The sequence below is a fragment of the Gadus macrocephalus genome, chromosome 19, assembly GCF_031168955.1.
Source record: "Gadus macrocephalus chromosome 19, ASM3116895v1".
In the NCBI taxonomy this organism is placed as follows: domain Eukaryota; kingdom Metazoa; phylum Chordata; class Actinopteri; order Gadiformes; family Gadidae; genus Gadus; species Gadus macrocephalus.
The window spans coordinates 9,874,831-9,900,986 of NC_082400.1; the positions used below are offsets into that span (position 1 = coordinate 9,874,831).

The window sequence follows — 26,156 nt, forward strand, 5'->3', positions numbered from 1 at the left end:
TGAAAACGTTTCTGTTCATAGCAAGCTTCAAATGCTTCCATGCGTGTATAGGCTGTGATGGACCCAAATAAAAATAATCACCAAAAGCAGGCCGCAGAAAACTCTTATCTCACTGTCATTTACTTTAATGTCCATTTCAAAGTGAGGGTTAGCTTGGTTTTCTCTTGTTTGAAGTGTTTGGTCTGTGCCTGGTTTATGTCTATGTCTGGTGTGTCGCAATTGTATCAAGCACTCCTATGAAATGGAAGATTCCGGCGTGACATTCATGAGCAGATAGCCCTTAATTAAAACCATTTTTATTTCATTTTTAAACAAACCAAAAAGAAAGGATTTTACAGAATTTTGAATTTATTACAAAATCGGGGCCATTTTTTTTCTCCACGGACAAACATTCTACATTTGTACAGATCGATCAATTACCTTTTCTTTTATGTAAATCACATAATGGGAGGAGTAGGAGTACAGAGCATTAAAGCATTCAAGCCTGCTCAAACCCACCAGAAAAAGTGATGTACAAAATCGAGGCATATTCAAAAACGACAACATTCACGATGGTGCAAAAGGTGGTATTAGAAATGCCTTGGATACAATTTTGTCAATTGTGAAAATAATGCAATTCTAATGCATCCTTCAGAGGTAATGTTGCACCACAATGGTTGCACTCCAGGAACAGAAAGAAAAAAATACCTTCCAAAACTGCCCATAATTTCATAACTTAAAATCCCCCACCCAAACCGAATTACTTTTAGTTTAAAAAAGGAGAAGCAACTAAAGCAGAACCTACAATTATCCGGTTATAGCCTACCCAGCACCTAGCATTGATTACTTTGTAACATATCAGGTATTCTTGGCTTTGAGATAACACCCAAAGTAGTGCAGTTTCAACTCAAGAACTACGAAGTCTAATTATTTATTTTCCAAGAACTTTGAAGTGGCTTGATGTGAAGCTGATACATTTTGTGAACGTTCTGAAATTGGTAAACTTCCAGGGGCAATTATAGGCGAAATCATACGTTTGAGCATAAGGGTGTTAAACTGTTTAGCCGTGCTGACAAAATAATAAAGTGAAACCAGCGATATCTAGCATGGCTTGCTATTGACTGGGTCTTTCACTAGAAGCCTTTCTATGTACATTTACACACTTATATGGGGACCCTTGATTAATGTCCCTTGCGTTTCAAGCCTTTTAAATGGTGCATTCATTTTTATCCTGTTTGCAATGGTCATCGTCCAGAAGAGGCTCCGGTAACCGGTCCGACGATGACCCCTGACATGGCTGTCCATCAGTGCGCATTATAAGTTAAATTCCCATCCATTTTCACCCATTACTTTAAATTTCTGAACCAAACGGTCATTCATCTTCATAAGCAACAACTACTCAGTAAAAGAAATGGTGGCGGGTGAAGGGGTTGTTAATGACACGGCTGAGGTGGGGCGGGGAAGAATGTTTTTGAGTTCAAAATGAATACAATTGTTATACAACCACATTAGTAAATATGGAATAAACCAGCGGAAAAGGAAAACAAAACTCCATTACGCCGTGGTGCATTGGGGCCGTCACCTTGTCTCCTTTCTAAAGAGAAAGTAACCATCTTGGAGGTGAAGAGAACAGTAGCGCACACAGAAGGAGGAGGGGGGGGGACGCTTAACACGTTACACCACTCGCCGGACCTCAAAGAACCTCTTCAGGTAGTAAATCTGTCCGAGGGTCATGGCAACGAGCACGAGAGCTTCGAAGAAGGACCACAGCACCACTCTGCTATTTGTGTTGTCGTTGACTAGGAAGAGAGGGGAAAATGGACATGCATCAGTATTTATCTCTCTGAAATTCAACCCCTATGTCTGCTGTGCTGAACTCACTGGCTCTGTGTATCCTCTCCCGGACCTCCATGTACTCCTGCTCGTGTTTCACAGCCGTCATGGCCACAGCCAGCTCGTTGATCATCTCCTCCAGCTTGTTTTGGTGGGCTAAAAAAAAAATACAGAACGCAAACAGTCATTCACTAAAGAGGCGGTTTTAACGTATCAAAACAAGCACAGCCAAAATCAATGCGTGTAATTACGTTCTCGCCGTGTAAAAAAACACTACCCGTGCATAAAGACAGATACACCCACTATAGTAAATGCTCTACTAGGGAAAACCTGCCCATTTCACACGTTCCACAAACCATTCAAATGATACGTGTTTTCACTCATAAATGTATAGCACTCAATGTTAGTTCACACTGCAGGGCCACAGCAGTGGTTAACTAGAGTTCGGTGCAGTGTGTCACACAAGCAAAAAAGAAAAGAAAAAGAAAGCATGTTTATCATGTCCTGCAGCCTACCGTCCCAGCTGTCACCACCTAGAAAGAGTAAAACAGTTCCCAAGGAAAGGTTAAGCAAGGAAGGAAGAAGAAGGAAAGGAAACGGAATCAAAGACAGAAAGGGGGGAGGGGGGGTGAAGCACGGATATATAAAGTAGGAAATGAGAGTTCAGTCTCGTAAAAGAAAAGAAAAATACGCAACTACCTTCCGTTTCCATGTCTTGTCCTTTGGGCGCCTCGCCGATGTCGATGGTGAACATGACGATCTTGGGTGTCATAGTGGACATCTTGTTGCTGAAGCAGAACTTATAGATACCATCCATATGTGCAGCAACGGAGTACTTTCCGCTGGACTCACGGTCTCCTTTGTAAATCTGTTTACCGTCAGGACCAGTTATCTGCAAATTAAACAATAGCATATTGGCAGGGCATTTTTAATTGCTGCCGAGGAATACACACACACACACACACACACACACACACACACACACACACACACACACACACACAGGCTCGGTGATATCACATTGGTGATAACATATGGCGCGGTTTAGGCGTTCAAATGAACATCAATATGCACATAATCACAGCTATGTTGTCAACGGGGGTAGCCTACTGCAACGTTCTCTTCAAAAATCATATTTTCATAATGAAAATGAACAGTGATGACAGGACTATATGACAGGTGAAGGATAAACACCGGGGCTAATTTTAGCACCACTTAGCCACTAGCTAACCACTTCCTATAGTGAACATCGTAAGAAACGCCATCGACAGCCTCAAAGTAATGTTAATCACGCATATAACTGCAGTCCTAACTTAATGGTCTTATGACCCAGGCACCGATCGTGGCAAATTAAGGCAATGCTAAGACATTCAGGGCACTTAGGTTCCCAACACCGCGCTGTCCACACTTGAGGCCTTGAAACACACAAGTTTAAAGAAGAATCCTCCTATTGAGTTATGGTTGCATCTCACCTCAACATCAATGTCCAGAAAACCCCCTTCAGCCACTTCAAACATAAGACCCATTTTGGTTCCGGAGTTGACCCGCTCGTAGAAGCACTCTTCTGCATGGGCGTCTATGCTAACGAAATACCCCGACGCAGTGGACGACAAGACGGCCAGAAGCACAACGAGCTCCGACAAAGTGAACATTTTTGGACTTTGTACGGTAGAGTTAAGTCAATTTATAACGATAATTTGTTGTCCTGTCACAAAAATAACCCAGGACCGATGTTATATTGAGCACAAGGGCACCGGTTCTGAACCTATTTGGCTAGTCTGTGGTTGCAGGAAAGCTCTCTGACCAGTGATAGCGCAGCGAGCGCATTGATGCTGTGTGATTGCCACGTACTATACGGATTTACACGGCAAGCAGAGAAGGACAAATCTACTAAGGGCTTCACAGCTCATAGGGTCAAAAATGTTATTAATAGTTCTGTAAAATAGTGCATTAATAAATATTTAAATAATGGTCAATTTATATTACATTGACTATTATTTATCAATAACCAATATTATTATTTATTTTTTTATATTGCATAAAGTACATTGGCTGACATTGTTTTAAGTGTCCAATATTGTTGTTCTTTCACCTTGTATAATATTTACCTAAGTTCAGATGTACAATATCATTGTAAAGCTGATTTACCTGCTGACAATAATGTCGAAGTCACTTTTTGTGTGTACGCTTGTGTGTTTTCAAGTTGTATCGAAATTATAAACTTCTTCCATATCTAATGCAAATTGTCTAAAAGTGTTTTATGAAGAAAAGCATGTGGATCTGAATTAGAGAATGAGAGGTGAATCCAATCCATTATGGATTAAAATCAGTGTGCTTTAATATGTAACAGACCAAGACGGTCATCCTAACGAATGAAATATGAAAATAAAAATGCTCAGAAAATGTGTAATATTGATTTTAATCACGAGGGGTTATTCTAAATATATGGAAAATATTTGTCTGCGAAGCTTGTTTTGGTTGCCTCCTAAGTTTTCCAGTTTTCCAGTTTCCCTGTTTCCGAGGGCCAGTAGATTTCCCGAACGCATCCCGAGCTGTCGAACGTTGTATCGTAGCGCGCCTGCGCACGGAGAAAGTGATAGGCCTCTTTAATATAACTCACTTAGGACGCCGGTTGGCCGAGGCCCTGTTGTTTTTCATTACAAGGGAGGGGCTCCGGTGGACTGTGGCTACACTGGACGATAAATCACACGAACCCTTTATTGTGTCGCATGTTTGGTGACGTCCAATTATCGACTTGTTCTGAAGTCTCTGGGGCCGAGGCCTAGAGACTTTTCCTAGCTAACGTTATTAACATTTCCAGTCACTGCCAGTATTTTGATGCGGGTTCTGACTGGGTGTGGACTAATGAAGCGCTTTTTTGTGTGAGGAAAGGCGTCAATAGTTGGAAACGTCCGCCAGCTAGTAAAAGCATTAAAACTCCTAGCGAGGAAGTGAGGAGCGAAAAAAATGACATCTCGAAGGTAAGGGGACCAGAAAACTGTGTTATGGGGACTAGCGTCTGTTGGGCTCGTAAACAACACTGGTCGGTGGCAAACCTTCTGGTACATTGATCGTGCATCGTGTTCCTCTTTACAGAAGCGTACCAAGCATTCAATAAGGATGTGAACCGGTAACTTAGTACATAGGTTTAATGAAGGCTACATAACTGTCGACCGAAGACCACTTGGTAGTACACATTAAACAATCACACACAACACGCATGCAAAGTAGTTCTTCGGTGCTTCTAGCCCTAAAGAACAGCAGGACTGCTCTATTGTGGTGGTGGTCTCCATGCTACGGTATTGTCTGCTGATGAATCCACATCCATACATTTAATGTCAGTGTTTTCATTTTCAAGCCAGGGAATACGGACATGACGTAGAGCTAGGTATCAGGCGTTGAGGTTGAACTAAAATATGTAATCGATAGGGACGATAGTGCCTGCATGTGTAACGTTATCTATCTATATATTTATATATATGCAACCGAGACATTTAACTTGTTGTCGTATGGTTAGGTGGTTCCACCCGAACATCACCGGCGTGGAGGCTGAGAATCTGCTGTTGACTCGCGGAGTGGATGGGAGCTTTTTGGCCAGACCGAGTAAAAGTAACCCAGGCGACTTTACTCTCTCAGTACGGTAAGCAGTATTACCCGGGAAGTTTGGATCATCCTTCTCCCACTTCCTAATAAGGGTATACAACAAATATGTTGGGCAACACACTCAATGTCATCGTGGGCCTCCAATGTTAAAATATGTCCTACAGCCCATTCAAATAGAAATAAGCTCTGACCAAGATGCTTTTCTGTTGGTTTATTAGTTGATTTGACCCTGAGTCACGGTCCTTTTTTTTAAATCAAGAAATGAATACTCGCAAAAAATTGAAGCCCACTTGTTTCTGAGAATTGTTACTCCCTGTGGCTAGAGACTTTCATGAAGCATTATGAGTTATGCGCCTGGCAGTCTTTTAACATTAGACATTATGCCAACATGGCCAACTTTATTTTATGATCGCTTCAACCTGTTCTATCAGATGCCCCTCAATTAGATTCAGCTTGTTTATTTAAGTAACAGCATTGTTAACCTGCAATAACCTTTCTTATTTACTTGATATGTTTAGTGGTTAATCTTTCCCCTATAGAGCATCATTTAAAATCCCAAACTAACATTCATTCCTTATCATGGGCCATTGGTTCATCCATCGATTTTATATATCTCATTTTACTCCTGTCAACCCCCACCTAAATAGTATGATTTTGATTTTGTTTGCTTTCTATTGCATATTTTAAAAGGAACCAGACAGGTCAAAAGTTACTTTTAGCAAGGTTGAATTGTTTAGGCGCTCACCGAAGTCTACCACTCATAGAGACAATGCTATGTTTTATGGAAAATCATAAAGTCAGTCATTCATAAAGTTAGTCATTACAAGTGCTAAGTTGTGTGCTAGGAGCTTGACATGCTTCCACCTTTTTGTTAAAAATGTTAGTTATAGAGCTCAACCCTTAAGTACTACAAATTACTGTTTGTTCGGATTTGATCTATTCGGTTATTGATGTTTGACATTAAATAGGGGTCAGTCATTATAGTCCTCTGTGTGTGGTATCAAATGTAACATATTTTAAGCGTACGGTTTCTTGACTTGAAGTCTGTCATTTAACTTTGTTTTCCCAGTTCTGTAGCCCCCCACACAGCATGGTAATATCAACAGTTTTCACAGATACAGTTGATGAAACATGGCTGACCAAACATGACAGATATGTGCCGTTTTAGATTCAACCCCCGAGTTAGTAACTTCCTCCCACGCTTAAGGATCCTGTTTTTATTTTTAAACCTTGCATCATTTACATTGAAGATTACATTTTAGCTGACACTTCAAGGCCCTGTTATTTTTTAATCCAACGTCTATATTCATCACCAAGCAACCTCGACCACCATACCCCCAAATAAAAGTAACTTAAATGTCAGGTTCAAATTTATAATTACATCCTTCATAATGTTTGGAGAGACAAGAGATTCTGCTTAGGCACTCTTTTTACAGTAGGTCTTTTATAGAAGGGGGAAAAAAGGCATTAATTGACTTGATATTCACTTTATTATGAAGAGCTGCTTGTTAGCCCGCTGTGGAACAATGGATCTCTTAATGCTGTGCAGGAGAAATGGCGCCGTGACCCACATTAAGATCCAGAACACTGGGGACTACTACGATCTCTATGGCGGGGAGAAGTTCGCAACGTTGGCGGAGCTGGTGCAGTATTACATGGAGCACCACGGGCAGCTCAAGGAGAAGAACGGAGACGTCATCGAGCTCAAGTACCCACTCAACTGTGCCGACCCCACCTCAGAAAGGTGAGTGGGAATGGTATGTGTGTGTGGGTGAGCGCGCGTCTGTGCATGAGAGGGAGACATGGAGCATAGGCTAGGCCAGGCCACCTGACTTGATTTATTGATTTGAATGGCTGTTGATTCTTGACTTTTTGGGTTTGGGGAGATTAAATAAACAGAGTCTGAGCAACATGTCGGAAGTTCTTTATGCAACGAAAATATGCAATCTTTGTCAAAACTTTGCCCTAGTTACTGTACTAATGAAAATTCACTCGTTTCTTTGATTTCATTGATTTATTTAAATCTGAAGAATAGCCTTGTTTCCACAAGAAAATTTCTGCATTCTACAACCATTTAGAATTTCAACCGTTTTATCAAGATTCGAAACTCATACGATCACCCAAAAGGTAAAACGCACTCACAGGCGTCCAAACTCAGGGTGGGTTAACTTTACAAGAGAATCAAAGCCAAATAGTCACAAACCATCTGTGTCCTTGTTTCAATGTTATGGTTATTTGGACTTAAAAAGTGTGATTTGAAAGTAAAATGTAATTCATTATTTCTGTCCTTTTTAAATCGATGATTATATCCAAAGCGACAGGAATTATTTTAGATACTTCTCATTCAGGAGCAGGGTGGGGTAAGGCTTCTCTCGAAAGGTAAACTGCGGGCGTTGGAGCTGGAGAATCTTTTGTCAGTCTAGAACCCTAACCACTAGACTCTCTAGCCCCTTGTCATTTGATTAATCTTCAAACAATGTTCCCGTGTGTGTGTGCGTGTGCGGTCAGATGGTTCCACGGTCACCTGTCGGGCCGGGAGGCCGAGAAGCTGCTGACGGAGAAGGGTAAGAACGGCAGCTTCCTGGTGAGGGAGAGCCAGAGTCACCCGGGAGACTTTGTCCTGTCTGTGCGCACCGGGGATGACAAGACGGACAGCGCTGACAACAAACCCAAAGTCACCCACGTCATGATCCGCTGTCAGGTAAGCCCCTCTGTGTTTTAAGCCAGTGGTCTTCTAGCAGTGGGTCCTGCCCCATACAGAGCTCCAAGTGGAACGCGCACAATAAATACTGTACTAAAATATATAAACAGTATGCATGCATAGTACCCGCTGTGTTTTTTCAGTTGAACGTTGTTTTTTTTTAAAGGGGAAATAGCGTGTCTAACAAAAATATACATTGAGAACTGTTCATTATTTCACTTTTTGGACATGGGAAGGAAATCTGTATTGCTTATTTTACTGCACAGAATATCAGGTGGGTGCTGGGCCAGTAGCTCCACAAGTGGGTCATGGCATGGATAAGTTATTGTTTTCAAGTCTCCAGAAAGGTTAATTTCCTAGTTTTGAACGTTGATAGAATATTGCATGGGTTTTAGTCTCCTACAATGTTAAAGAGGGAATCCCAGTATTTTGTATTGAAGTGACTGCAAGGCCATGGTTAGAATTGCGTCTGACTTCAGTTTCATTAACATAGAAGTGAGATGACACTTCTTCACTTCCTCCAGGAGGAAATTAAAATAAGAAATGGAGAAGAAGAAGAAAGATGTTGACCAATAAACCGTATCAGGGTCAAGTCCGCCCTGGAGTCTAGTTCGCTATAACACTGTAGCAAAGCATCAGCATCAGCATAAGCATGGGAAGACATTATATGTTTTGACAGCGATATGTAAAAGACCCATGGGTTTGTGTGTGGTGTCTCTACAGCAAGACATGTATGACGTAGGCGGTGGGGAGAAGTTTGACTCGCTCACAGACCTTGTGGAGCACTACAAGAAGAACCCCATGGTGGAGACACTGGGAACCGTGCTCCAGCTCAAACAGGTACCCCCACCGGACAACCCATGGGCGGCCATCTCGGCTCGCCGGCCCCTTGTTTAGAACTGAAATCTAAATGGTCTCATACAGATATTCTCACAGTGGATTTCCCTCCCTAAGAGCTGATGGATGACTGTGCCATCTTTTTCCCCCCAAATTACACTCAAATAATGGCTCTTAATTCTAACCTGCAGCACATTTGATCTCATAAATGATTCACAGTAGCTCTGGCTAAAAGCCGGCTGCATTATGATGTACTGATGACGTCGCTGTGCTCCCCAGCCGCTCAACACGACCCGCATCAACGCCGCAGAGATCGAGAGCCGCGTGAGGGAGCTGAGCAAGCTGGCCGAGGCCACGGACAAGGTCAAACAGGGCTTCTGGGAGGAGTTCGAGGTAAGGGCCCGCACAAGGATGGGGTGCCGGATTGGTTATACCTTTCTCTCATTCAATGAATGAATGAGTTTGTGAACGACTGACTTGGTTACTTCAATAAATGAGCTCTCCCTCATGTCATCATGCCCACTGTACCCACTTTCTCTCCACTTAGACGCTGCAACAGCAAGAGTGCAAGTTACTGTACAGTCGCAAGGAGGGCCAGCGGGCAGAGAACAAGAATAAGAACCGCTACAAAAACATCCTTCCCTGTAAGGAACTCCATCCTGTTCTCCTAACTCACCTGAGATCCTGTTTATCCTTAATCTGAATGAGTTCACCTTGAAGCTAAATTACATATGAATTCACGTGAATTCTGTGCAATCTTAACACGAATTTTGCTAAACTTTCTGTAGTATCTTCATCTGTATATGAATTCACCTGTACTCTCTGTGGTATCTTAATTTTAACATGAATTCACCTGACCTGTCATCTTAATGATGGCAGGTTATGAATCACCTGAACTCTTGGTGTTATCTCAACCGTAACACGGATTCACCTGACGTGCCTGTATGATCCCAGTATGTTAACAGGGGGTTGTGTGTCGGTCTCCCCTCTCCTCTGCAGTCGACCACACGCGCGTGGTGCTCAACGACGGCGATGACACTGAGGCGGGCTCCGACTACATCAACGCTAATCTCATCATGGTGGTGACTGACATCATGGTGACTCTACTCTACCCTCCACACACACAAACACACTGACGCATGCACATACAGTGCATGCATATACACACACAAAATAACCCCCTGGTTTATTATTCTGTGCATTAAACAATTCTTGCATTGGTAAATGTCAGGTTCAGATTCGATGAGATTCTTAAGTGTTGAAAGAACCATTTTCCAAACTTGAAGTTGATGTATAGAATTATCGAAATACTTTTCTTAAGTCTTAACTGGGGGTCATTACAGTGAAGTATATGAACATCTTAAGTATCAAACTAGTCGCATATCTTCTTATCAGGATTAATACAATACAGTCCAAAGACGATAAATGATGACATAGAATTATTGACCTGCCCTTATTCGTCGTGTGTGTGTGTGTACAGCCCGAGCTGGAGTCCAAGTCAAACAGCACCAAGCTGAAGAAGAGCTACATCGCCACGCAGGGCTGCCTGCAGAACACCATCAGCGACTTCTGGAGGATGGTGTTCCAGGAGAACTCTAGGGTCATCGTCATGACGACCAAGGAGGTGGAGAGGGGAAAGGTAAGCCCAGGCCAAAGACTACAATGTTCGTTATGTTATCTAACTATTGTGTTGAAGAAAGCATTTCAGCAATATTTTTGAGTGCCCCACATTTTTTCTTTAAATATATATTTTGTTTTACACATCAGTTTAGTGAAAATATCATTCTTTATTTTGTTATTTGTGTAGCAGTGCGCTTTTTTAATAATCAACTTAAACACAAATGATTTCAAAGATAGACAATTATGCAATGAGTGGCATGAAGGATCTGTATGATTTGCATACAAGGTATTTCCAACGATCCTTTGCCAGTAAAATATGAATGAACACGCAAACAATTGGAATAAGATTCTAGGAAAGAAATCGAAAGCATGTTTTTTGCAACTTAATGTGTGAGGTACTACCAGTAAAAAGTGTCTATTCCTCTCCCAGAGTTAATGTGTAAAGTTCTGCTAGTAAAACTTATATTCATCTTCTAGAGTAAATGTGTGAAGTACTAGCAGTGAAACGTTTATATATATTCATCTTCTAGAGTAAATGTGTGAAGTTGTACCAGTAAAACGTATATATTCTTCTTCTAAAGTAAACGGGGCAGTACTACAAGTAAAACTTATACATATTCATCTTCCAGAGAAAGTTTGTGCAGTACTGCCCTACCCTTAAGAACAATACTACCAGTAAAACGGGTATGCTCCTCTTCTTCCAGAGTAAGTGTGTGAAATACTGGCCGGACGTGTCGGCCCTGAAGGAGTACGGAGCCATGCGGGTCCGAAACGTCAAGGAGACGGCCGCCCACGACTACACGCTCAGAGAACTCAAACTATCCAAGGTTGGACAGGTAAGAGGCTCATCACCCTCTTGTAATGTGAGCTTGTCGTTACAAGTTCATCACATTACCTACTCCAGCGCTGGAGGCCAGCAGTTCCACACGCGACCACAGGAGGTCATGTGCCACCATGTTAGGAGGGACGGTAAACCCACAACCGTCTACTGATGCACTGTATACTGATGATTGCATGGTGGTGTCCATGCGAGGAAACATCCAGCTGGTCGAGAGCGCTTAGGGGGAGGTGTCTTCATCAGGGACACCTCAACACTTTGCTAAGAAGAGCCCTGGACAGATCCAGTACCCCTTCCAGTTGCGAAACCGGTCACTCTACGACTGCTGCTTGTGTTCTTAAGGATAGCGCAGTGGTCTTAAGGATAGCGCCGTGTTCTTAAGGATAGCGCAGTGGTCTTAAGGATAGCGCCGTGGTCTTAAGGATAGCGCCGTGGTCTTAAGGATAGCGCCGTGGTCTTAAGGATAGCGCAGTGGTCTAAAGGATAGCGCAGTGTTCTTAAGGATAGCGCCGTGTTCTTAAGGATAGCGCCGTGTTCTTAAGGATAGCGCCGTGTTCTTAAGGATAGCGCAGTGGTCTAAAGGATAGCGCCGTGTTCTTAAGGATAGCGCCGTGTTCTTAAGGATAGCGCAGTGGTCTTAAGGATAGCGCCGTGTTCTTAAGGATAGCGCAGTGGTCTTAAGGATAGCGCCGTGTTCTTAAGGATAGCGCCGTGTTCTTAAGGATAGCGCCGTGCTCTTAAGGATAGCGCAGTGGTCTTAAGGATAGCGCAGTGGTCTTAAGGATAGCGCCGTGTTCTTAAGGATAGCGCCGTGTTCTTAAGGATAGCGCCGTGTTCTTAAGGATAGCGCAGTGTTCTTAAGGATAGCGCCGTGGTCTTAAGGATAGCGCAGTGGTCTTAAGGATAGCGCAGTGGTCTTAAGGATAGCGCCGTGCTCTTAAGGATAGCGCAGTGGTCTTAAGGATAGCGCAGTGGTCTTAAGGATAGCGCCGTGCTCTTAAGGATAGCGCAGTGGTCTTAAGGATAGCGCAGTGGTCTTAAGGATAGCGCAGTGGTCTTAAGGATAGCGCAGTGGTCTTAAGGATAGCGCCGTGTTCTTAAGGATAGCGCAGTGGTCTTAAGGATAGCGCCGTGCTCTTAAGGATAGCGCCGTGGTCTTAAGGATAGCGCAGTGGTCTTAAGGATAGCGCCGTGTTCTTAAAAGTGACATATTATACCTCCAGGTGTGAGTGAGTAGCCGTTACAAGCTGTTTTGACATCGCAAGTGGGCGTGTCCACCTAGATGTATGACGGCTAGATGAGCAACGTTTGCTACAGTCCACTGGGTAGGCTGGTAGACTGATCTATCCAGCACACATCTAGGTGGACACGCCCACTTGTGATGTCAGAAGAGGCAGATTTTCAAAACGGCTTGTACCGGCTAATTACTCACACCTGGTGGTATAATATGTCACCTTTTAAGAAAACCACACTATTATTAATGATTATTACTACTATTGAGTAAAACTATTTAAATATATGTTTTATTGATTTCAATGCATTACTTACCTCAAAGCTTTGAGGACTGTGTACCAATGCACTGAAGTAGAGCTCGCACTGCAACGCTGGGCTTCTACCTGACTGTAACAGGGGAACACGGAGCGGACCGTTTGGCAGTACCACTTCCGGGCCTGGCCCGACCACGGCGTGCCCACCGACCCCGGAGGTGTGCTGGACTTCCTGGAGGAGGTCAACCTGAAACAGGAGAGCATCCTGGAGGCTGGCCCCATAGCGGTGCACTGCAGGTATACAGACACCCAGAGCCTAAAGTATACCGTTACTGTCCGTCCACACCAGAAGCGAATTGAGCGACCAAATCGCCGGAAGTCATTCACTTTCTATGGGCAAGAGCGACCAAAGCGACCAAAGCGACCAACGCTACCAGCGACCAAAGTTGAGCGACCAGAGCGTCAAAAAGAAGTTGAAAACTTTTTAACTTTATGCAAATGACTATTATTCGCTTCAGCGGCCAAACACTGACAGCCAATCGGAATGTAGACGCTCTTCGCTTGCGTGGATCCCAGGGAACATCGGCAGGCACTTTGGTTCCTACCTACCTTTATTCACTCACTGAACAAAATGTCGGCTGAAGTATTAATCGCGGCTGTAACTGGGCACCCGGTGTTGTACGAACCCACCCTTTTTCAGTTCAGAGATCGAAACGCCATAGTGGTTTGGATATCAAGTGATGATAAGCGGGAGTATTTATAGGCTACATCTAGAACGTTCATATTTAAGCGGGACTCATTTTAATTTGCTCTACATGCCACCAATCTAACCAACCAATCGCGTGTAGCATGCTTTAAACAAAACCAAAAAAGTTTTTGAAATCGTCACATAAACAAACTAATCGACAAGACGAGGGATAAATGACAAGGGATATATCTCTTGTCTTTTATCCCTCTATTCCCCACTATTCACGGAGCCTGAGGTGAATAATTGTTAATTAAATAGTCTAGATAGATAGCCTAGTCAAGTCTTTATTAATACCAAACGACACAAATCGTCGGGAATCCATTTAGGTGGTTCGGCCCACACAGGACAGTAGCCTACAAGACCACACAGAACAAGTCTGACTGGACATACACACAATACATCACATTAAAACTAGACACGTGTTGATAGATAGATAGACAGAAAGACCTAGATAGATAGATATGTTCCATTATTTGCCTTGCGGAGCCAACCAGTCCTGTGCACGTATGCAAATTAGCCATGTGCGCTAATGTCTATTTGTTTTGAATGCGACGAATGAGTGCAGATCATGATTTGCAGATCCAGATCAGTGAAACATATTTCAACTACTACAGCACGCAGGGTTTTTTGTTCTCGGTTGTAATTAATTAGCCTACATTTTAGGATTTTTTTTTATATTGGGGGGAATCACTGTCCTACTTGTTGTCGAAGCACTTTATCGAACAAGCAAAACCGTCTCGGCAATATGGCCAAGGTGTATGGGAGAGTTCACTATTTGATATGGCTGTCTGTAGGGCCTACTAAACGCATACGGCTCCTTTAAATGCGTCTGCATAATTGAATTGTACGTCATGAGCGACTTGAGCGACCAAAGCGAACAGAAAAATTCGCAGCGAAACTTTGCTCCTGGTGTGGACGTACAGTTACACTCCCTCCCCATACAGCAGGGCTGCGCTAGCTGAGCCCGGGGACACCTGGGTGTGGGAGATTGGTGACTTCTAGGCTATTCAATGTTTTTTTTGCATTGAACTTTGGGGTGACGATGTATACGATTGACTTTTATATATATATATATATATATATATATATATATATATATTTCTAAACTAAAATGATCTAGATATCTGCAGTACATACTGATGGCTACACACAACGACAATCTCATGCATACAATTTCACCCTATACCTGATATATTGTCTTCAGACATTTTTACTCAATTTACACCATCCTGGTGTACAATCTGTTTCCTTGTAGTGGCTGTAGTTACTCCAGAGGGCGTCCTTGACCTGTGTAGAGGAGTATCAAATGACAGACATTAGCGGAGCTTATGTCTTCAGCTGCAAAATAAACCAAACAAAAAGCTGCAAAATAAACCAAACGAAAGAAGAGGGCTAAAAACAGCGTTCATCTTGGCAGATTTTAGAGGAGCGTTGAGCAGCTGGGTTGTGCCACGACCCCAGCGCGTTGACTTTGGCCGCTGGTTGTTATTGACTGAAAGCTGGCACCCACAGTGAGTTGTAGGGGCGAGGTTAAGCGGCCTTAATGTTATTATTTTGAGACTGCCAAGTAAATGGTATCAACCAAGAGGGTCGCAGGTCGTACACATTGTCACCTTTTAATGTGTTGGAATAGAGGAGGTCCCCTGGAGTATATAAACCACTGCCTGGTTCTGGATTCAAGATTAGATCAAAAATACTTTATTCTGATTATTGAGGCACGTTTGATATGATGGAATATAAATTGTGTGAGTTCCCATTTCTTTAGACCGAGGAACGTGGTCACGGGCCATAGGCGGTTGATGTATTGATCGCCCGTGATGTAATGATTTCTCATTTTCTTCCTCTCTAGTGCTGGGATTGGACGAACAGGCACCTTCATCGTGATCGACATCCTAATAGATGTGATAAGAGAAAAAGGTACGGATATGTCAACTACATTGTTTTGTTTTTTTCAGTATGTAGAACTGCTTTTACAATGCAAACCATTTTACTAGGTAACCACCATTTAAGAAAATGTCATAATGTATTGGTTAACACTGTATAGTTCAGGCTACCCAGCTAATTTTACCCTTCAGCCTTATTTCTCCCACAAAAAAAACCCTAGTTCCTGTACCAACTGTAAGATAGGGACACTTTCAAAGGTTATAATCCTTTTTTTCAGTCAAATGTTTTTCTATTGGATCAAGTGAGAATGTTTGACATTTGCTCGAACTCAATGTGTCAGTTTCTTCTAAAACCTTGTCCGTCATGTGCAGATTATCAATTTTCTTTTAACTCTGAGGCTGAATTTCCCCTGCTAAGTAGATACTTTACTTGTCCTTTAAGTGGAAGAGAATCACAGTGGACCTCATTTACCCAGCAAAGTTAGAAAAGCTGGACTTTGGATAGAGATGATCCCTGGGTAAGGCCCAGGGAGACCGTGGGGATGTTGAGCGTGGACACCCAATGCTTTGTGTCCTGAAGGGGTGGACTGTGACATCGACGTGCCCAAGACCATCCAGATGGTGCGCTCCCAGCGCTCTGGGATGGTGCAGACCGAGGCCCAGTACCGCTTCATCTACATGGCCGTGCAGCACTACATCGAGACCCTGCAGAGACGCATCGAGGAGGAGCAGGTGGGATCCTGGCATTAATGACTTCAAAAGGGTGGACCGCTTCTTAGCAGTCCACCCTTTCGTTGAATATGGTCATTGTCCTGCTAACGTGCTGCACTTCCGATTATCGTAGGAAGGGTTACTCCATTTAATGTGATATTTAGCATATATATTTTTTTTTTTTTTCTGTATTTGTTATAAAATATAATTTAAGTTAGTTGTCTTTAAAGTATTTTATTTTGGCAGCTTTTCAATGCAACGGTCATAATGATTAACACATTTTTTAAATTAGTGGGCTGAATTTATTAAAATTTCTATTTGGAAGAAATGCCCTTTATTAAGACCTCTAACCCTTGACCCGAGGGGCACGGTGTCTACTCTCCACATCGCCACCGTGGTTTCCTCACACCGTCCTCCCTCGTTGCCGTCTTTGCAGAAGAGCAAGATCAAGGGGCGCGAGTACACCAACATCAAGTACTCTATGCTGGACCTGACCGGAGAGCAGAGCCCCCTGCCGCCCTGCACGCCAATCCCAACGCCCATCTGCACAGAGTGAGTCCCGCCCGCCAACGGCACCGCCTTCAGGGGTGTGTGTGTGTGTGTGTGTGTGTGTGTGTGTGTGTGTGTGTGTGTGTGTGTGTGTGTGTGTGTGTGTGTGTGTGTGTGTGTGTGTGTGTGTGTGTGTGTGTGTGTGTGTGTGTGTGTGTGTGTCCCACCCATTGCAAAGCTTTCAAGGAATCTTCGTTGTGGCGTACAACTAACGTGTGTTTGCGTGTGCAGAATGAGGGAGGACAGCTCCAGGGTGTATGAGAACGTGGGTCTGATGCAGCAGCAGAAGAGCTTCAGATGAGGGGCCGCAGGGAACCCGGCGAGCCACCATTTCCAGGTAAACACACCGCAACGACGACATCCAATCGAAACCCACCACCTCTGACGGAGCTCTGGCCAATCACAGCCCTGGATTGTCTTTTCCCCCTCGTCCTCCAGGAACCTGACACCTGAACGATTTTTGCCAGCCACACCTTGACGCCTGAGACTTGAAACCGTGTTGCGGACATGGAACAATAGAAAACAATGGAAAACAACATGACATCGACGAGAGAGAGGGGGGAGGGGGAGAGAGGGCAAGAGGGAGGGAGGGAGGGAGGGAGAGAGAGAGAGGAGGGCGAGAGAGGTAGACCTAACACCAGAGCCTCTCTGACCCTCTACCCCCTGCTCTAGGTGTATTCTAAACCACTGTGATTGTCAGAGGAGCCTCCTTGGAAGGGGGGCGGCCGCGCTAAAAACCCAACTTAACCACGGTGTGGGGGTCGCCTTCTAAACCCACCCCCACCCCCACCCCCGCAACAAGGGCTGCATCTAGCGAACGATCGACCACCGCGGGAATGTCCACCAAGCCCCCCCTCCCCACCCCGACCGCCCACACCCCCTGACTAACATTTTGCCCTTTTTTTTTTTCTTTTTCTGTGTACTTACTCTTGTCTGTTTATTATGGTGTTTTTATAATTAACCAAAGGAAATGTACGCCAATTTAGATTTTAGTTGAAAAGTTTGTCGAGAGGTAAAGACGTCGGCTCGTGCCAAATCCACCGATGATTTCGTTCAACATCTCCTCGCAGATATCTTTTCCGCCCGGTTGGCCTCCTCAGCGGTGACGCGGCATGGCCGTCGATAGTTTTTTCGCTGAGGAGGAAGAAGCATAATAGTCCCCCCGACCCCACTGGGGAATGTAGTTTTACCTGTATTTTATAGACCAATGTAAACGATTGAAGCATCACTGACCGGCCGCGTTGTGTGTTTCTATAGTAACAGTTGTATCATATGCTAACCTCACTCGCCCTCCTACACACGAGGATGTATGTCTCTCAAGAACTGCCTTGGAACGAAAGCTGATCCATTCAGTCTTTTGTCCAGTCTTAAGACTTTTACCCTTTTTTTTCCGGTTGCACCGCCCCCCCAGAGTGAGGTCGTCTTTGTCCCGATGGAACCGTCCGTCTGTCACCATTCCCTTCAGCTCCAGCCGAGTGTCCTTAACGCTATGTTCTGTTGCTGCTTCTGCGCAGCATCACCGCCACTACTTCAAGCCTTGTTACGCCATCATGGATACATGAAACAATAATGTTAGGGATAGAAGGAATGTATAATCTTCATAATATTCATGCATCCCCCCCCGTACCCCCGTATCCTCCCCCCTAACACTCCTGCACTTCTAGTCGTTCATTTCTTGACACTTAAAAATGGGTTTTCAGTCGAGGTGTGATTCTCCGTCGGTGTGTTACTCACTAGAGCTTGCGGGCAACGCCATGGGCACACCGCTGCCAAAAGACGAGTTGGGTTATTGGTTTTCATTTTTAAATCGTATTACATTGTTTTCTTTCCGCTCTTCACTGAGTGAAGGAGGCCCGTTTCGCTGCCTGTTCGGAGCGTACCTCCACATGTATTTCACTTTCACGGTCGCTGTCTGACGTTGTCGCGGTGACATTTACCAAGAGTTTTTTGTCGCCGTGGTGATGGGACTTTAAAGGGCCCCACTCAAACAAACAACCCCACCCCCATGTTTACACACACACACACACACACACACACACACACACACACACACACACACACACACACACACACACACACACACACACACACACACACACACACACACACACACACACACACACACACACACACACACACACACACACACTGCATTAAACATTCGAGATGGCGGTTTTATATGCCATTGGTGCCCCATCGGTTACTAGTAGTATTTTTATTTTTACTTATGTAATGTCGTCACACTAAAAGCATTAAACTGTTTTTTGATAGAGAACCGAGTACTTTACCAGTGAGCTGCAGTATTCCTGGGAACGATGAATCCAGGGCTGATACTATATGTGCATTATTATTATTATGGTTGTTGTTGTTCTAACTGATGAGAAGACTCACCGACCCACTTCATTCTCAGATGTCGGCTGTACATTGTAATTTTTTTTTTTCTGCTCATTTGCTCCATTCGTGTTTTTGTGATGTTATTTGCGCCTTGGGGGTGGGGGGGGGAAGTCAGTCTTTCTGACGATGTTTTGAGTCTGTGTGACATCTCCCCTGGAAAGAAACGTCTCAAGGGAATATTCTGGAGCGGGGAGAGGATGTACGGACTCCTGGCCGACCCGCCTTAAGGGGCCGTTCTCAACACTCACTCATCCAGGGTTCAGAGGCCTTCCCACCCCCCCTCCCCAACCCTGGAGGTTTCCTCCTCCCACGGGGAGGCGGGTGTGGGTCCACCCTCTCCAAGGAGCCCTCCAGCACAACACCACCCTAACGCTCGTCTCAAAGGGACTCCTTGAAGCCTGAATCCATTTCTGTACGACACAACGTATTCTCTTTAGTTCCTTCTCGTCTTAAATCATACGCATTGAATTGACTGAGTTAACTGAGCTTCTACGTGCTACTGTCCCGTCTGCAGGTTTTTCAGTTCTTCCTCTTCATTTGTCGTATCGTTAGGATGTATGAGTCTGTCTGTCCGTCCGTCTGTTTCGCGTGTCCTTCTGCTGTTTAGTGGCCTTGTCCTTGTGGTGTTTTTTTGTCTCGTCTTTATGTCCGGAGGTGTTGCTCTGTACGGCCATGGCCATCTTTGTGAGACATTCACACTCCTGAATGACTTGGCTTTTCTTTTTTTAATTCACAGAACATTGACAAAACTCATTCTTTATAATTATTATTAATATTATAAGCAATTACAATGCATAGATGTGCCTTCTATGCATATGCTTATGTGTATGTGATAGCTATTGAAAACAACACAGTGCTCTTTAGATCATTCAAGAACTCGTAACACATTAATGTGAATTTTGTCATCCTGAACATCACCTGAACAAAAAGAAGAGGAGGAACCGTGATTGCAATGCAAACAAACTATATTTTTTAACATGTATATTGTACATGAGTACCTGGTAGAGGACAATGTACTTACCAAGCATATCTACTTGCCAATAAGATATAATGTATGTATATTCCTACAGGACAGGTTTCTCTCTGACAAAGAGAGGCGTCTCCCTTGCAAAACACTTATGAGGTTTATTGTATTGTATGACTTTCAATGCAGTTAACCATGTTAACTTCAATAACAATAAATGGCTAGCTCATGCCTCATTCATTTGTGTGGTGGTTTGTGTGTGCATGCACTAATTCAGTTTTGGACCATTACAAACTAACTGATTTAATTAGGAATAAGCTAAAGGCCAAAACTAAAATGAACACCATTTCCATGGATGTTGAGTTTGTTTGCTCTGATGATTTGACATGCACAAAGTTATAATAGTTATAGGAATGGAGGCTACAGAAAAATTTAAATATTTGCAAGATATTCTAAATGCATCTGATAATCCCATTTGTGGTGCAGTGTTTCAAAGAAATGTTACCTAAAAGCATCCTATCACCTAACTCAATAAATGTTATTTAGAACTTTGAAACCCATTTAACGTCTTGAACAATGGATCGTGTTGTCTTTTGTCAAGGATAACAAATTTCAAAGCCCTCAAGACTGAGCTGAGCTCTCTATTGGTTTAGCATAATCCAGTTATAACAGAGAACCCCATATAACAAAAACAATGGAACTGACCTGATTCTTGTGGATAATTACATTGTCAAAACAAAACCAAAAAAGCTCCAGCCAGAGGCAAAAAGAAATCTTACGAAATATTTGGATTTTCTGGTAGACTTAACTAGCAAACGTACTGGGTTGCTATTCTCTTCTGTTCACAGTGCTAATAGGACATTCTGTGTTAGGTCAATCTTGTGAGAATTTACAGCTGCGAGGAATATATTTTGAAGTCATTCTGCAGTGTGGACAATCTTTGAGGACATTCTGCAGTGTGTAAAACCATGTGAGGACATCCTGTTTGGACGCTCTGCTGTGAGGACGTACTTCTGGAAGGACAGCCTTATGAAGACCACCACATACTCCATAATGCAGATATTTCTTGTTGTCATCATCTGTGTTCTCCTCTGGCTGAAACTGAAGCCCCGGAGGCCCAAGCATTTCCCTCCAGGCCCCGATCCTGTTCCAGTATTTGGGAATATACTCCAGCTGAGCACGACAAACCCACTGAGGGACCTCAACAAGGTATTTGGTGATACTTCGGTACTTCAGATTCTGATTATGCTAGAGCACCTCCCTTTATAATAAAATATTGTATTTATTCTTCTGTTCTAATGTACCGGTAATAAAGTACATTAGTATTATATTTCTATATCATAACTGATGTCTCTTCTAGTTTGCCCGGCGTTATGGAGACGTGTACAGTCTGTTCCTTGGCAACAGGCCGGCAGTGTTTCTGCACGGACTGCAGGTCATCAGGCAGGCTCTGGTGACTCAGGGAGCAGACTTCGCCGGCCGGCCCCAGGGCCTGATGATCAACCATGTGACGGAGAATAAAGGTTGGCTCTGGCCTCCTCCGTATCTCCCCAGCGGTCTTCACAGAGGAGATGACTGGTTTATAAAGGACATATCCTCAAAATTGTATGCATCTTCAATGTATGATGATCATTTGGATAGAGAGCGTAAATCATTATTGTAATTAATAAAACATGAAGATAAAAAGGCGATCTGTAAAAGCCCCTAAAGGAGTTTAGTATCTTGGCATGTCTCTGCTCTGAAAGCCCTGTGTTGTTCAGCTGTACTTCCTCCTCCCACCTCTAGGGCTGATCATGGCCAACTATGGGCCAACGTGGAAGGAACATAGGCGCTTTGCCCTGGCCTCCATGAAGACCTTCGGTCTGGGTAAAAAGACCATGGAGAACAAGATCTTGGAGGAGACCCATCACATCTGCAGCCACTTAGAAAACCATCTGGGTAAGTAAGCTGTTGTAAGGGCTCCTATTTGACCACCAGGTGTGAGGTGGATTATTCAACGAGCCTTTTAAGCCATTTATGACATCACAAGAGGGAGTGTCCACCCTGATGTAAGATATATTGATCAACCAATCAGGCACCTCCCTGACTGAACCAACGTGTATCTCCCACTTGTGATGTCAGAAATTGATACATTTTGGAAATGGCATGTTATCACGGCCCTTTGATAACGAGAAGACTCTGACCTCAACATCACTTTTTGTGGTCGATTTGATTTCATGTCCTTTTTTCTGCTTAGGGGATCCAGTGGATCCTTCGTTTCTGATCCACAGCGCCTCGTCCAACGTGATCTGCTCTGTCCTGTTTGGAGAGCGTTTTGAGTACAAAGACGAGATGCACAAGCTCATCATCAACAGCTTCAAGGAGAACGCTCAGGTGGCCAATGGGGCCTGGGCAGCAGTAAGTTAGCAGCACCGCGACGGATGGGCTTATCCATGGAGATTAATCCCATGATGCACTGCTTTCTCCTAGGGCTGTACACTGTTCCTCAAAGATCCCCTATTTTACCACCAGGTGTTGTGTCAATGATGAATTCAGTTTTGAAGTTTAATATTCCCCCATTTAAGGCTCCTTGACCTCAATAGCTCATTGCGAGCTGATGTATTTCAATCAATCATTGGACAGTCTCACACATATTTCCATATGTGTGAGACAGGTTCTCCTTAGACTCAGTTGAATATCAAATCAGTGACCTAATCGTGTAAAACACGGTCCAAAGTCCAGTCTTCAGACCAAGACTGATCTGACGGTAATCTGTCCTGTTTCAACAAGCTAATTCGTCAAACTGACTCTGCTCTCCAATAGATCTACGATGGGTTCCCGGCTTTGCGAGGGCTTCCACTGCCCTTCCAGAGGGTATTCAAGAACTTTGACATCATAAAGAATCATGTCAGGGGCGTCGTGAAGCAGCACAAGTCCTCCCGGGTCCCCGGAGAACAGCGAGATGTCATTGACTGCTATCTGGATGAGATGGAGGTGTGGCCTTCAGCAAGTTTTCTATTCTAACTTGCTCTCCCAAATGGCTTCTTGCTTAGACTTGTGTGCCTAAGATCTCCATGTGAATGCTTGCTCTCACCCCTCGTCCATGGGTGCATTCCGATTGTCCTCCACTAGTTCATACTGCGAAAAATCTCCAGGTGTCCGGCTTGAAAGCTATTTCAAAAGCTATTTTAGTACCAACTAACTGAGGTTGCTCATCTCCTCGATGCCAAAAGTAAATGAGCATGAGGAAAGATTCATCGTAACACACCCCATGTTTGACATTTGTCTTTCCCTATTAGAGCACACAAGATGGCCGCCTGTTGGAGGAGGAGCGGTTAGTCATGCTGCTGCTTGACCTTCACTTCGCTGCCACCGACACCACGGCCAACGCCATCCTCTCTGGCGTCCTCTACCTGGCCACGCACAGGGACATACAGGGTGAGCCTCTGTCCGCACCCCCACCGGCGGCACAACGCGCCAGCCAACAACTCGCTAATGATGCTAACGATGCACAGTATGTACCTTTGACAACATAGTTCACGCCTCATTAACCACTTGTGGTCTTTTTTTCTCCTCTGTGATCCAACCCTTTTGTTCAAAATTATCCAATGTTTTTATTTGGCAAGACTAGATATCCACTAAGGACAAAACCGTGCTCTGAACCGCTACATTCATAACGTCCAACCATTCCAAACCGAGGTGATCGTGGCAGGGTGAAAGGTCACACTGTTCAGCCGTAAGCTCCTCCTTCATCCACATGTTACCCCCCCCCCCCCCCAGCCCGCTGTCAGAGGGAGTTGGACGAGGGCCTGGCGGGCCGCGTCGGCATTTCATTTGAAGATCGCCACAGGATGCCGTTTGTGATGGCCACCCTCCACGAGACGGTGCGTGTGGCCAACATCGCCCCAGTGGGGGTGTTCCACGCCACTACCAGGGACACCACGCTGAAGGGCTACCGCATCCCAGAGGTGGGGGACGTGTTCACGGGTGGTGAGGGTGTTTGACTGCTGACAATGCTTTTGGTGAAAGCATCATGTTGTTGTTACTCAATGCTACAAATAGTTTAGGTAAATAAATACTGTATGCATACATTTGGTACACATGAACACATGCACATTACTACGAACATGGGTGGTTGAGCTCATTGCCCACGCACACACATATTGACACGCTGTCTCTCTTACACACACGTTAGAGTATGTGGCTGATCTACTACGTTATTAAGTGTGTCCTCTCCTTCACTTTCATTTCTTCCAAAAAGTCATTGCATTCCTACCACTTCACCCGTGTGTTTCTTGGGACCAGGGGACTCTGGTGATTACCAACCTGACTTCTGTGCTGTCTGAGGGCCCCCACTGGGAGAGACCATCAGACTTCTATCCTCCACACTTCTTAGATCAGGACGGAAGCTTCCGGAAGCCTGAGGCCTACCTGGCATTTTCTGCTGGTAAATAACTACTTTTCCCCCTGTGACCAACATTACATCGAGATTGTATAGTATGTATATATTCTAAAAAAAATTAGTCAAATCTTTTCATCCCTTGTGTTTAGGGAATTTACCTTGCCCTTAATCTCAAGCATTTATGAATCTGATTTGAACAAGCGATCCTGACTTGGCCTAAAAGTAAACATCATTTGCCATTTTTATTTGCATTCTTAAAGTCGTGCGCCATATTAGGATATTTTTAGAAGATAACTTCTGTTGTCTTGGGATTACAAGTCTCAGCATCGGCTCCTGTGAGTAATGATGTGTTTGCATAACTTGTGCTTAATTATGTAAATGTGTGATGAAAGAATCAGTCATTCGCCTTGGGCAAACAGATGCATTTTAATAAGCAAACTGCTAAATTTAACCAAAAGTACAAAGAAACCGGATATTTACCCTGGTTTGAGCTAAAATGCTTTTACAACTAATTTAACGATTAGCAGTGTGGCGTATAGCCAGTTCAGGAGCAGATGCACAAAGACCATCCCCCAAAAAAAACACAAAAATACACAAACACACACGCATGCAAACACACACACACACACACACACACAAACACACCCATACACACACATACACACGCCTCTTGGGTCTTAGTTGCATCTTAATCTTGTTATTGCTGCATGTCCTGGCTGGCCACCAGCACATTAAGGTCCATTACCTAATTCTAGCCATTTCTTCTACCACCACTTCTATTCACTTGTGACATCAAAACTGTGAGTCGATAATAGGAACTCTCTCTCTCTCTCTCCGTCTGACATGCAGGTCCTCGTGTTTGCCTTGGGGAACAATTGGCGAACATGGAACTCTTTCTGGTCTTGGTTTCCCTCCTCCAGGACTTCGTGTTTGTGTGGCCTGAAGAGGACACTCCTGACCTGACGCCCGTGTTCGGAGGCATCCAGTCCCCCAAACCCTACAGAGTCACGTTCAGGCCCAGAAGACCGCATTAAAGTTGAAATCAAAGCCATAAGTATGAACCACCTGATGACGAACATTAATGGGTCCTTATCCAATAAATAATGGCTTGCTTTTGGACCGTGAGTAGCTTGATATATATGACCAGTTTGACCACCACAAGAGGGCACTACTGGGTAACTCTGACCACTGCACAACTCTATGGCTACATAGAGGTGCGTTATTCCTACAATTACAAAAGGTCAACCGATGTTATGATTTCTTTTAAGAAGCCAATACCTCTGTCTCTGTGTGTGTGTGTGTGTGTGTGTGTGTGTGTGTGTGTGTGTGTGTGTGTGTGTGTGTGTGTGTGTGTGTGTGTGTGTGTGTGTGTGTGTGTGTGTGTGTGTGTGTGTGTGTGTGTGTGTGTGTGTGTGTGTGAGACAGAGAGAGAGGGAGAAAGAGAGATCCAGAGAGTCAGAGACAGAGAGACAAATACAGCGACGGAGTGACAAAGACAGACTCATATTTGCAGACCATTTGCGCTGTTCACATAGTAGATGAAGCGAACAATGGAGTGCGGCTCTCGATGGTATTAGCTGAAAAGCAGGAGTTACATAACCGTTATTGACTCTAATTGAGTGCTTGCA

The 26,156-nt window shown here is 44.1% G+C and overlaps 3 protein-coding genes across 4 annotated transcripts in view; 2 read left to right on the forward strand and 1 right to left on the reverse strand.

Moving 5' to 3' along the window:
- Nucleotides 1-280: 280 nt before the first annotated feature.
- Nucleotides 281-3,664, reverse strand: tmed2 (transmembrane p24 trafficking protein 2). 2 transcript variants are annotated; one of them, XM_060038553.1, is made up of 5 exons: nucleotides 3,285-3,664; nucleotides 2,512-2,704; nucleotides 2,328-2,345; nucleotides 1,861-1,968; nucleotides 281-1,778 (listed from the first exon to the last, which is right to left on the reverse strand). In XM_060038553.1, exons 1-5 carry the CDS (start codon nucleotides 3,462-3,464, stop codon nucleotides 1,654-1,656), a joined length of 624 nt encoding a protein of 207 aa, XP_059894536.1. In that variant the 5' UTR covers nucleotides 3,465-3,664; the 3' UTR covers nucleotides 281-1,653. The 2 variants fall into 2 exon arrangements, with proteins under 2 accessions (XP_059894536.1, XP_059894537.1); XM_060038554.1 differs by lacking the exon at nucleotides 2,328-2,345 and having other exon boundaries at nucleotides 3,285-3,660.
- Nucleotides 3,665-4,419: 755 nt separating this feature from the next.
- Nucleotides 4,420-20,387, forward strand: ptpn11a (protein tyrosine phosphatase non-receptor type 11a). Its single transcript, XM_060038513.1, has 16 exons — nucleotides 4,420-4,793; nucleotides 5,330-5,452; nucleotides 6,965-7,159; nucleotides 7,924-8,116; nucleotides 8,840-8,956; nucleotides 9,233-9,346; nucleotides 9,501-9,597; nucleotides 9,953-10,050; nucleotides 10,434-10,592; nucleotides 11,278-11,409; nucleotides 13,041-13,195; nucleotides 15,496-15,563; nucleotides 16,110-16,261; nucleotides 16,677-16,792; nucleotides 17,021-17,126; nucleotides 17,228-20,387. The coding sequence occupies exons 1-15, from the start codon at nucleotides 4,780-4,782 to the stop codon at nucleotides 17,088-17,090; spliced, it is 1,803 nt and encodes a 600-aa protein (XP_059894496.1). The 5' UTR covers nucleotides 4,420-4,779; the 3' UTR covers nucleotides 17,091-17,126; nucleotides 17,228-20,387.
- A 152-nt stretch (nucleotides 20,388-20,539) lies between these two features.
- Nucleotides 20,540-26,156, forward strand: part of LOC132447633 (cytochrome P450 2C5-like) — a 5,925-nt gene continuing 308 nt past the window's right edge. The window contains exons 1-9 of the mRNA XM_060038515.1: nucleotides 20,540-21,356; nucleotides 21,508-21,670; nucleotides 21,933-22,085; nucleotides 22,384-22,544; nucleotides 22,950-23,120; nucleotides 23,426-23,564; nucleotides 23,907-24,094; nucleotides 24,432-24,573; nucleotides 25,378-26,156. The exon at nucleotides 25,378-26,156 is cut by the window's right edge and continues 308 nt beyond it. Of these exons, the coding sequence (XP_059894498.1) occupies nucleotides 21,177-21,356; nucleotides 21,508-21,670; nucleotides 21,933-22,085; nucleotides 22,384-22,544; nucleotides 22,950-23,120; nucleotides 23,426-23,564; nucleotides 23,907-24,094; nucleotides 24,432-24,573; nucleotides 25,378-25,562 (1,482 nt within the window). The 5' untranslated portion in view covers nucleotides 20,540-21,176 and the 3' untranslated portion in view covers nucleotides 25,563-26,156. The remainder of the gene's footprint in view (nucleotides 21,357-21,507; nucleotides 21,671-21,932; nucleotides 22,086-22,383; nucleotides 22,545-22,949; nucleotides 23,121-23,425; nucleotides 23,565-23,906; nucleotides 24,095-24,431; nucleotides 24,574-25,377) is intronic.